Source organism: Equus quagga, chromosome 15, assembly GCF_021613505.1.
Source record: "Equus quagga isolate Etosha38 chromosome 15, UCLA_HA_Equagga_1.0, whole genome shotgun sequence".
NCBI lineage: Eukaryota > Metazoa > Chordata > Mammalia > Perissodactyla > Equidae > Equus > Equus quagga.
In genome coordinates, this window is record NC_060281.1 from 51,848,184 (window position 1) to 51,861,429 (window position 13,246).

Consider the following 13,246-nt stretch of genomic DNA (forward strand, 5'->3'; position numbering starts at 1 on the left):
GTATACAGCATAGCCCAACAAAACACACTCTGAATAGTGAAACAGTTCCAGAAGAATACTATATTTTGGTGAAACTGTTCTTTATTTCCGTAACTGCTTTTCAATTTTTTAAAAATTTATTTTCTAGACTTTCTCCCAGTTATGTGTCTATTCTGCCTCCCCTCAGTTTTATTTTCTATTCTTTCTTGCCTAGAATTATATTCCCTAGTTCCACACAACATGACCTGAGGAAACATGAGAAAAAGAACAAGTCTCTATGTAGGCAATAAATTTCTGGGCTTGGCTTCCTTTGCTCTTTTGCCCCCCACACATACCACACCCGCAAAGCTGGAGAAAAGCCTAAATAAGTCAACCACAATACACATTATCCTTTTAAGTCACCCTACAACATTATTTATATACGAAATACTGAGGCATATGCATGAGGTCAATCATCCAAGAAGCGAAAAGAGTATGGTGAACATAACCTGGGTTTTTTCCTTATCATTCTTCCATGAACCCCCAAGTGAGCCAACACTATGCTTTTCACAGTCCTCAGGGACGCTGCCCCCAAAGCAGCTCAAATCCATACACCATTATCTGAACCACTTCATCTCTCTTGTCAAAAAATGAAGGAGACATAAATACATACTCAATAGAATCTCAAACAACGTGTTTTGAATATTTTAATCTCCCTGAAATCACGATGCATCTTCTAACCAATTACAAGAGTGTGTGTCAGGACTTAACAGGCAGTGACTTTTTCCCTTTCTAAAGAGCATGAAATCATTGTGCACCTTACAATCAACAGCATTTTGAAGTCAATGGAATATGCTATAAATATGCAAAAGAATGCAAGCCTTTCTATAAATCCTATAAAATAAAAATCTCATTAGCTAGTAAGTCTCTAATTTAATAAATGATTACTCAATAGATAGTAATCAGTAACACTGTCAGGAAATATTGAGGATTTTTGCCTCTCATGTTTGTTGGAAGCAGTTTTAGTTTTCTGCATTTAAACACCATGAGGACAGAATATTTAAAGACATTTATTTTACATTAATGTGCTAAAAAATGCTTTGTTTATTTATCATTATGCAAATCATCTTCTATAAAGCTTGGGATTTGGCCATCTTTAAATCTTAAAATATTGACAGGATTGACATACGATACCTTTAACTCATATATATAGCATAAATAATTAAAACAAGACTAAATTTTCTTGTAATTCAAGTTATTAGCATTGTCTATTCCATTAAGAGAATACTTCACAAGACCTGAATATTTAAATTTGAAATTTGAAATAAGATAATATTAAAAGAAGAAGGAGATGACTTTCTTTTCTAAAAAATAGAAAATCTGTTGCTGTTTTCCCCAGGGAAATTTGTTAGGCATTGCTGCCAGTCTACACAAAACCTCATGAATTTTGATTCTACCAATTCAGATTTTATGATGATTTGCGCAAGCGCTGAGTTAAAGCTTATGGGTTCCTTTAGGGTTTAGACTTTTTCTTTCCTCTCTGCTTCCCAGGGCTAAAAAGACTGGGTGATACATAATAAAAACTTATTGAATAAAAGAATGAACTAACAACTTTATGAGAAAACATGATGAATTTTTTAGGGCATTTAACATTAAGAAACTAGACTTTATAAACATTTTTACTTAAAATAAACACCCATTAAACATGCTGATTTAAATACATTATTTCCCAATAATTAAGTTATTAAACTCAAGGACCATAACTTGTCAAAAACATATACTTAACTAGTTAGCATTACCATAATGCTAAAATAATAAAATTTCATTCCTTTAAAAACATACTTCAGACATCTCACTAAAATATTACACTAGCCTTTCTGCTGCCTGTTGTCAACGTGAGCTTTCATTTTGAAAATTGTTACTGCCCTTCCACGTTCAATATATTAATTAAGCCAACCAAGTTTTGTTTTATGGCACATACTTTCTCTCAGACTGTCTTCAAACATTTTTATCTTACCTTATATTGTATTAGCATTATTTATTTTAACTTAATAAAAGTCAGTCCAATTTTTTCATTATGCCACCTAAATTTTAGTCTTAGGAAGGACTTCATCACTTCTAATTATAAGAACATGCTCTTCTATTTTGTTAAGTATACTCAATAGCATTCTCAAGGAAAAGAACGTCATTGGCATTAAAGCATAACTTTATTAATATAAAATATTATTCCAAGTCAGCCTTCATTTTTTATTATATGTAGTATTTTAAAAAGAAAAAAAATGGGAGTATTTTAGACCCCTTGCAAGCTTACTTATAAGAGGCTTAAAAAAAAAATTTAGGAAAGTAGGTGAGCAAACTCTAGCTTTCTTATTTACACACTCATCAGAGTTCATGATCTAGTTTTCTGCTCCTCATTAGTCTGTCACTATCACTTCTGAATTAGTCTACTTTTACATAGGAACCTAATTTCCCTCAAGCTTCCCCAGATAACAGGAAGGTAATTCCAGGGCATACATTATACCTCTGTTGAGCAAGCCTGCATACCACTGAGTTATTCAGCAGCACACATTCCTTACTGTTCTTCTTAAGTCATACAAACTGCTTACATGCTTAGGATCTATTACTCTCATATACACAGTAAAAAAGATGATTAATAGAAATTATTTTTAAATAAAAACTTTCTGGTGATTGCAGGATACAACGTCAGAGCGGATACCATTGCAGCTGAAAGCAAACTACTGGTTTTACGGTGGCGATTTCAGAATTTTGCTGTTTGAGATAGAATAATGTGAAAAATCCCAATGCATGTTGACCTAAAATCTCCACCTTTTTCTCTACCCGTTGTCTGAATTCTAACTATTTTTTCCAGAATCATCACAACATTTTTAAAGGAGGTGACTGCTATCATAATGTCATCACTCGAAGGGTGATGCAGAACAAGACTGACTGTACCACAGATTCAACCACCACAAGGACACAGCTCCCACCCAGCGAAGACGCAGGAGACGTCAGAACAGCACAACCCACGCCAGGGACTGAAACCTCCTCATGCCACTTGCTGGTTGCGCTCCCTGGGCTGAGGTTATTTAACATCTTTCAAGCTCAGCTTTGTCATCTTTGTAAAATGCTGAATTTTGTAAAATGAGAATTATAAATTTCTAACACAAAATCTAGGAGCATTTTTGTAGAACATTCATTGAAAATTTTGATCACACAGTATTCAGAAAAAGAGAGCAAATTATTTTAGAAATACAAACTAGTTTTAAAAAACAATTAATATAATGATGCAATTAAGTCAGAAATCACACATAAAATCCCTAACCATGTGGGTAAAAAAATTCTATCAAGAGGGTCAAAAGAAGAAACCAGCTTAGAAATTAACGAAAGTAACAAATATGTGTAAGAGAGCTAAAGCAATACTTAAAAGGAAATTCATAGCTTTAAATGATTCCAAAAGAAAAGAATAAAGGCTTAAAAACGAATAAGCCCAGTTTCCAACTTAAGAAACTTGGTCAAAGAATAAATCAAACGAAAAAGGAGGGAAAAGATAACAAAGAACAAAAAATAATAAAAATGAAAAGGATAATACATGAGAGTGTCAAGAAAATGGCAGGTTGGTAGGAGATTAAAGGGAGTGAAGCAGACACGCCTCTGGCAAGACTAACCAAGGCAGAGAGAAAAGGCACAAATGAACAATAACAATGAAAAAGTAAAGACACAACCAGAGGTCCAGCAGCAGTGAAAGAGAGTAAGAGAATACCATGAATGATTTGTTTGCCAATAAATGTGAATACTTAATAAAATGGTTAAATTATAGAAAAATATAACTTACTATCTACTGAAGAGAAAAAGAAAGCTCAAGTAGTCCCATGTTATTAAACACATTGACTTGGTACTTAAAAGTCTACCCTCGACTGCTCTCAAAAGTCAAAGCAGATTCCAAGACTCGTCTATAAAGCTACTGTTCCAGTGTTAAAGAACACCTCTACGGAAAGCAGGAGGATCCAGTTCCCAGATCATTCTATGGAGCTAGTATAACCTTAAAACATAGCAGGCAAGAAAACTTACAAGAAAATAAAATTATAGACCACTATCTCTTAAACATAGATACAGAATTCTTCAACAAATATTAATAAATCAGGGGCTGGCCCAGCAGCAGAGTGGTTAAGTTCGTGCGCTCTGCATCAGAGGTCTGGGTTTTGCAGGTTTGGATCCCGGGCACGGACCTAGACACCACTCATCAAGCCATGCTGTGGTGGTGTCCCGCATACAAAATAGAGGAGGACTGACACAGATGATAGTCAGAGAGAATCTTCCTCAAGCAAAAGAAAAAGATTGGCAACAGATGCTACCTCAGACGAATCTTTCTCAAGCAAAAAGAGAAAGATTGGCAAGAGATGTTAGCTCAGGACCAATCTTCCTCACCAAAAAAAGTAAAAGTTACAAAAAAATTAAATCTAGCAACGTGCTTAAAAAGGCTAAACAGCAAGACCAAATTGGTTTTAGGGCCGGCCCAGTGGGGTGGCAGTTAAGTGCGCACGTTCCACTTTGGCAGCCTGGGGTTCACCGGTTCAGATCCTGGGTGAGGACATGGCACCACATGGCAAGCCATACTGTTGTAGGCGTCCCACATATAAAGTAGAGGAAGATGGGCATGGATGTTAGCTCAGGGCCAGTCTTCCTTGCGGCTGGGGGGGAGGGGGGGGACGGGGGGAAGAGGAGGCTTGGCAGATGTTAGCTCAGGGCTAATCTTCCTCAGTGGGGGTGGGGAAGACCAAAGTGGTTTTATTCAAACAATGCAAGTGAGGTTTAAATACTAAAATAACAGAATAAAGACCATAAGATCATCTCTACATTATGAAGAAAAGGCATTTGATTTTAAAAAAGAGCCACTTAGGATTTTTTTTAAAATCTCAACAAAACAAAAATGAAAGATAATCTTTTTAAGCTTTAAAAAAAACCAAACTAAACCCGTCCTCCCATAAAAGGACATAAAAACATTTTAATGGTGAAATATTAGAAGCATTCCCTTTAAAATCAAGAACAAGAATGCCAACACTACCATTCTGCTGGCATTTTACTGGAGCCAACTGTGTAAAACGAAAAATAAATAAGAGGAACAATAATTCAAAAAGGAAGAAACAAAACATTCACCATTCCCAGTTGATATGACTGTGTACAAGAAAATTGAAAGCACCTGCAGACAAATTTTCAGAACGAATGAGTTCAGCTGAGCGGTTGGATATAAGATGAATATACAAAAATATATTGCATTTCTATTTGCCAACAACAACAGCTAGAAAACAATTTCTCCTCCTCTCTCTCTCTCCCTCACACACACACACAATCAATGAAATCAGCACAAAAATAAATAAATAAATACAGTTTCAAGAAATAAATCCAATAAAATAAGTACAATAGCCACACAGGGAAAATTATAAAACATCAAGGAAAACAGAAGCATCAAAAACATACAATCTTTTTTGATAGGAAGCCTGAAAATTACGATGACAGTCAGTTTTCCCCAAATTTAATGCAATACCAAATAAAGTTCCAATAAGTGTTTTAAAAGACTGATTGGAAAATTTAAATGGAGGAGCAAAAAACTAAAAACAGTCAAAACACTCCTGAAAAAGAATAACTTCAAGAATTTACCCTACTGTATATCAAGACAAAGACATTGTGATATTAACCCATGGATACACAAAGAGAACAGAATGTAGAGCTAAGAAACAAATCCATATATATGGGGAAAACTAATATGAAACAGATAGTGAAGGGAGAATCCACTCAATAAATGTTCCAGAAACAAATGGTTACCCATGGGGGTGGGAGGAGAAGAAATTGAAGCTCTAATTTACAACGTATTAAGAAAAAATCAACTCCAGATGGATTTTTAATTTGCATGTAAAAGTTTCTTAGAAGAAAATATAGAAAAAAATATCTAAGACCTTGTGGTAAGGAAATATTTCTTAAGACAAACAGAAAAAATCCCACCAAAACAAATCATAAAAAAAAAAGATTAATAGGTTGGTAACATTAAAATCAAGAACTTCTGTTTACTTAAATGCACATTAGGGAAAGCGAAAAACTAAGCCAAAAACGAAAACCCACAAAAACAATAAAGGATTGTTACTCAAAATATACTAAGAAAAAGACAAAGATTTAATAAAACTTAAAAGATACCAGTAAGCATTTCAAGAAAGTAGAATACAAATGAAGACACTTTTACATTATTAGTAATGAGGGAAAATAAATCAAGAGCAGAACACAATATGATTTTATAACCCATTCAAATAGAAAAAATTAAAAAGGCTGATGACACCAAGTACTAGATAGCACAAAATGAATTTCTGGACACTGGTGGTAGGAATGTGAAGTTTCAAAAAGAATTTCTGGAAAACAATTTAGCATCGTCTTATGAAGCTGACCATCTACAATCCCTATCTATGCCCTAGAAAACTGACACATGTACACCAGGACGTGAGAATATTCACAGCTGCACTGTTTGTGACAGGAAAAGGCAGAGAAATCCATCGACAAGACAATGAAGGAACAAATCACTTCACACAATGAAATATTGTTAGAGCAACGAAAAGACATAGCTACATGCAACAACATGCATGAATGTTAGAAACAATGTTGAGTGAAAAAGCTGTGGAAATCATACAACATAATTTTAGTTTTGAAGCTCAAAATTCAGCAACACTAAAAAGTATACTGTTTGAGAACATACATATTTTTTAATAAGCAATAAAACAATGAACACAAAGTTGAGGACAGTAGATACCTCTACAGACTAGACAGTGGGATGAAATGGAGACCAGCACGTAGGCTGACATGTGCTAGCAATGCGACAGTTCTTGAGTATTGCAATCAAAGATTACCATGTTATTCTTATGCTTTAAAATTTAATACCTTACATACATAAATTTATGTATCAAATAGTAGATGATAAAAATCTAAAATGTATTAAAATTAACGCTTATTCAAGGGATAGCACATAAAAGCTCTAATTGATTGATCAATTTATTTCTTCCCAGTTTATTTTATACATATGCCATTGCCACATCTGTGACATTCACTATTTATGTTTTCTAAATTCTGCAGAATAATTTTAGAAATAGAGTCAAGCACAATGGAAGTTAAGAACAAGTAAATAGCACTGTAAGGAAGACCACAGTGACATTATGGAGAACTGTGTGAATGTTGCATGCTCTATTTATTTATTAAAATCAAAATAAATCAAATTAAAGTCATCTCATTTTCATTCATAAGCAGAGAGAATAAAAGAAATACATTAACATAATTTAGTGCACTTTATTCAATTGGTGTGTAATGGGCAAAGTCAGTTTCTTTGCAACTATATTACACTATACAGATTAATTCTTCCTTAAAATGTTAGAAAACAGGAAAGATATCTTTTTAAATCTATCAATGAGCAAGGTCTTTTTTTATTTTTAAAGCTTATCATTATGCTAGATGCTTTTGAAGATAAATTAGTTATTTGGCCTAATGGTTAAAAAAGAAGAGGGGGAGAAAGAACCTCAAATCAGTTAGGAACTACAGTATCTTCAATGCAGATAAAAGCTTAGAACCGTGAGCAATGCAGGAAAAAAGCCAGTTGTGGAAAAAAGTCAAATTTTCAGGGGGAAAAAAACCAAAAGCATGTTGGAAAAATAGCGAACCCATCTTAATAAAGTTGACTCATCTTAATAAAAGCAATAAATAACTCTAAATTTTAAGTATATTCTTCAAAGAAAGAAATGAATTGCTTTAATAACACACCTCAGCAAGCAAAGATTTGAGAACTCTCAACACCTTCATTACTCAAAGATTTGATCTCGTGTTGTTAAAGACAAACTGATACTATTCCTTAATTATATTTGAGAGGAAAACTATTTTATTTTTAATTTGCCAGAACGTGTATGCAAAAATGAAAGCCCGGTAGCAATTCTAGGCAGTCAACTGCACAATGCTCACTTGGTATTCACCCTAGGGCTCGGGGAGTGTAGCCTGCCAAACGTAGCCCACTAGATTATTCTGGACCTCTTGTCCAATTTCTTTTTCTAGAACCTTTGTTCCATTTCCTCCTTCCTATCAGGCATTTAGTTCACTGTTCTTAAAACTCTCTGCACGGGGGTAAGAAAGAAGGAAAAGAAAGACAAACACATATTTATTTTGCTACTTGGAGCAGCTCCAAACCATTACTAGATGTGAAAAGGCTAACTACGATAAAGGAAGTTAAACCATATCTCTCTCCCAGCCGTCTTCAAGGCTGACCGTCCACAGCAACGTGGGGAAGGGATCTTTGGTCAGCCTTTCAAAGGGACAGCACGGCTACGGCGACTTCTCTGCTCTTTCTAGACTTGCTTTTTTGTGAGAATGTCATTAAAGGGTCATATTTAATAGGGACCTTCCAGAGATTTCGTGGAAGAAGGGGGTGGAGGGAGAAGAAAATGAAGAAGGAAGACACTTCAAGGTTTAAGCTTCTGCACATCACAGCATAACTATTCAGACCAACCCCAAACGATCCCGGAGCCCTCACATGCTGGTCCACGGGATGGAGAACCTGCACAGCCAGAAATGATTTCCACTAAAGACACCTAGTTAGGAATATAACCAGATTTAAAAAAAAAAAAAAGACCTTCCATTGGAATCCTATGCAGCTAAATTACTCTGCCAAAATATTCCATTCCACCATAATTAAAAGAGATAACAAAGACAAAGAAAAGATAAATCTTGAAATATAAATGCCATAAAGAGAACTTTGTATTCTTTTAATTGATTTTACTCATTAACAGACAATGTTGGAACTATCCACCTCTTGTCTTCCCCTCTCCACACACTGTTCTACATTGAACGCATTTTTTCATATGATCTGGAAAAATCATCAGTATGCTTTCTATGACGAAAACCTAGTTTTGCTTTTAAACTTTTTATTTTTTATATGAAATTATACCCATTGTAACTAGTGAAAGAACACAGACATATAAATAAAAGTTAATCATCTTCCTCTGCCCTTTCTCCCATCATTGTAAACATATTTGTGTACAAGTCTTTTCAAACTTTGTCCAATCATACATAAGCCTACGTATGTGAACATGCGTGTGTGTGTATATATATGCTTTGATAGAACAAAGATAATGGTATTACATTTTACATGCTACATTGCAAGGTCATTTTTCTTATTTAGCAACAAAAGCATCACAGTCAATTGAATTAACATTTTTAGAAAGCTGCATAACATCCCAAAATATGAACGTACTACAATTGATTCAATTATTCTTCCACTGACTAGCATTCAGGTTATTTCAGTTGTCTTAGGTTTCTGTCATTTCAAAAAGTACTGCATCACATGAACACAGACATGCACACACATGCGTGAACACAGCCATAAGTATCCACTACTCTGGTACTTCTATTGCTATGGGACAGTCACAAACAAGACTTTCAAAAGAGCTGTAACAATCTTTCACACTCCTATCAGCAATAAATTAATATGTGGGAAACAGTTATAGAATATGCTATGTAGCTACAGCATTTCATAAAGCAAAGCCCATCGACTTTTAGGTATCAATTAACTTAAGGTGATTTTTAATTTGTGGTATGCTCATATTGATTGATTTAGTAAGGCTGCAATTATAAGGCATCTGTGCAGGAATCTCTGCAAGAATAAAGTCTATACCGGGGTTCATTTTAATTTACCTTTTTTTGATGCTTCTGCCCCATTAAGTTCTTTTTGTGCTTCTTCAATTTTGTCTATGAAAAACAAAGAAAATTTTACAAATCATCATAACAAATATGAATACAGTAAAACATACATACTATTTATAAACAGTGCCTGGCATATGGTAATAAATGTTTGTTGAATGAATTATTTATGAAACAAATATGTGTAAACAGTTAAGGTAATGATATATTATTCCCTTTTAAAATTATATTTATAATTTTAATCACGTCTTAGTCACAAGGACTGCTGCCTAATAAAAGTCCCCAAAAATAATACTTTCCTTATGAAGACATATAAGTGCTCAATAGGGATTTTATTAGAGAGATGTAACAAATGCCTACTAGCTTAGAAACAAGTCTAAGCCAAGTTCATAGAGGGCCTAAGACCTAACCCAAAGATGCAAGAAGGAAAGAACGGATGGGAAGCAAAGCGGATGATGAGTGAGGAGCAGCACGATACCCTCACTTCTGCCAACCCCTGATAACAGGACAGAGTGACCTACGAAGCATGAGGGCAGAATGCTGCATTAGAGAGATACCACATAAAACAAATGACTACAGGACTGTTCAATATGCACACAGTTTTGAAAGATTACGCATAACCCAGAAGCAATAACTAACAGAGTTGGGAGGGCTCCCGACAGGAGAGGGAGGCAACTGCGGCCCCAGAGCCTGCATTCCTCGTTCTGAGGCTTGGTGCACAATTGGATTTTGTAAATAAGCGCATGCTCTACTTTGAAAACAATTAATTAAATTTTATAAGGACATACATATTTGACGACTATGACAGTAACCAAATCCAAGTTTAATATAATGGCATAAGTACTTATTATAATGGTAAAAGTTACAAAATTCCCAAGGGTACTATTTTGTACTGAAATGAATAGAGTACCAACAATTATATAATATTTTAGATAGTCCATGGAAGTATAGTTTAACTGCTGTCAAAATATTGGTACTTTAGCCATTCATGCCTTGCAGCATATACTCCTCAGCCCCAAAATGGTCTCCAACGCTAAACCTACGACGACTGGCCATGAAAGATGCAACCTCTGAAAATGCATCCATCCCCAAATAAAGAAAAAGCACAGATCCCACCAGAGCCTTGCAAACTCTGGTCTACCTGCCTCTCCCCGCCTCTGTCTTGCCATAAAAGCCAGAAATTCAGAGAACCTTCAACTTCCTGATCAAACTTCTTTCAATTGCATATCGATCCATCAGCCTGCCAAATCAAGGCGGAGCCGGACAGCAGACTCAGGAAGCAAGCTAGAGGGAAATGTGTGACATTAGACATCAGCCACAGTCCGAAATAACTAGTTTCATCCAGACAAGTGGGTGCCCCACAGCAATGTCCTATTTGATTCCTGCTAAATACCAATCCAGAATAAGATTTAGGAGGATAGAGAATAATACAATTTTTCTTCTTTAGAAACTTTTGTCATTTCTCGTGACATGATCAGTGAAATTAGAAACGGTCCTCGAAAAACAACAAACTCCTACTAAATGTGAATCCCACATTCAGCCGTCATTTTACTTCAAAGAGAAAAATACCAAATGCATGGAAGAAATCTATATTAATATAAGCAACAAAAGGACAGGCCCACTTTTTTAAAAAATAAAGTACACTAAGTACATTGTAGACATTCAACACGTAAATAAACAAATCACCTAACTTAAATATATAGTCCTTGAGGAACATAAAAAGAAAAGGCTATTATTTCTATGCCAGCAGTTCATCCAAACTTAAGAACTATAAATAATATATATGTATATATTATATATTCATAGTAGTAATGACTGTGTTTAAGAGTTTGTGCACACATAATTTGGCATTATATAATAAAACAACTTTTTATTAATAGAATCAATTGTGGCTCAGGGCAACAAAAACTCATGATTTAACACATATTTTTTTAAATTGCTGTTATTTAGTATACTGAGGTTTTGGCCACCTTCAGTTTGCACTTTAACAGAACAAATTCTTACAAAAATGACCTCAATGTACATTTGATCACAAAATACTAGTCTTTGCTTTAAAATCTGTCAATTAAGCTGCCTTTTTCTCCTGATATTAACAGTGTATACATTAGTAGATTTAGGACATCTCCTCTGTTAGGTAGCAGCATCTACTTGAATGCTTTCACCGAGAGTTCCAGTTCAATAGGTAAACACAATCTGCAATTAGAGAGCTTGTAATATTCATTAAAAAGCTTTTGCTTCAATTTTTATAAAAAGTCCTGTTTATATTTAACCTATGTTTTATGATTTTCCTGGTAAAATATGATGTTTTAAAGACACTCTCCAAAATTACAGAGAAAGTAGTCATTTATTATATGCTCTTAATTGGTTCATACAAGGCAATCTACTGATATTTAAAGCAATATTTATCATTTTTTTCATTATGACCCAGAGCAAGAAACATATTTTACATTCCAGCCAATTACACATGTGCATACATATTGTGTGTATACATAGTTCAGAAACAGACTTACCCACATCCTATTTTCTATCCTTTCCTATTGAAAATGAAAAATGCTGCCTTGCCCAACTACACTGATTTCACAACCCACTGCTAGATTGTAAACCTGAAGCTTGAAATCCACTGACATAAGGAGCAGTTCTCAGCACATCTTTTTTACCTTTTTTTTTTTTTTTACCCTTTTCCCTTTACCAAAGGTAACACCTGCTAGCAATAACAACATACTCCATTGTAACCGTTGAGTGGGGGAAGGCTGTGTTGTTTAGAAGGGGATCTCAGATTCTGAGACATCTTCCATCACCTATGCCCTCCTCAACATCACCGTTATCGAGGTGATGAGGTGATGGCACCGAGGTAACGACTCCGCAAAGAGCCACACGTTCAGAAACAAATAGTAGTTTCTCTGTTGCTGTTGCTTAGAAATAAAAATAGATATACAGGCAAAATGGACATTCATACCATCTTAGTAGATCTATAGTAAGTAATGCACACTTACTGTAATGAGTTCTTACTCTATTTAAATTAAGATGTAATTCTAATTAATTCAATTTTTACTAAGTATACTCGGAGGAGCCGTCACCTGGAAAAGACCCCAGCAACACAGGAACGGATCCATGATCTTTCCTGAGATCCAGAGGGGCCCATGGCTGAAAGAGGAAGAGGCTAGGAGCGGGTACCCTGACAGTATAGGCTATGCTCTGGTTCTCCAACTGTTGACAGTTTATGCCTTTCTACAGTTTTCCTTCTCTGATAAAGCACAGAAACTATTTGTTAATAGTAAAGGCTACGAACAATCTTGTATAATGCCTTACATATCTAAAAACTTTTGTTTGTACAAGAAAACAATACAAAAATATTGTATTTTCATCAACCATAAAGAAGAAAAAACATGTCTATTTGTGAAACATAATCTGAAACCACTGAGCAAAAAAAAAAAGTCCTAGAGCCCTTAAGAAACAACTTTTCTTTCAGGGTTCCGGGAAGAAGACTGGACAATTAAAAACAAATCACTTCCAAAAATAAAGCGATCTTCAGATAAGACTTCACAGGAAGCTCCTGCTCTCAGACCATTTTCAC

General features: G+C 34.9%; 1 protein-coding gene across 5 annotated transcripts in view; it reads right to left on the minus strand.

Moving 5' to 3' along the window:
• HIVEP1 (HIVEP zinc finger 1) overlaps positions 1 to 13,246 on the minus strand; it is a 136,296-nt gene that overhangs the window by 54,834 nt on the left and 68,216 nt on the right. For all 5 annotated transcript variants that reach the window (XM_046640033.1, XM_046640032.1, XM_046640035.1 and 2 more), the window contains one exon: positions 9,667 to 9,720. In XM_046640033.1, coding sequence (XP_046495989.1) covers positions 9,667 to 9,720 — 54 coding nt within the window. The remainder of the gene's footprint in view (positions 1 to 9,666; positions 9,721 to 13,246) is intronic.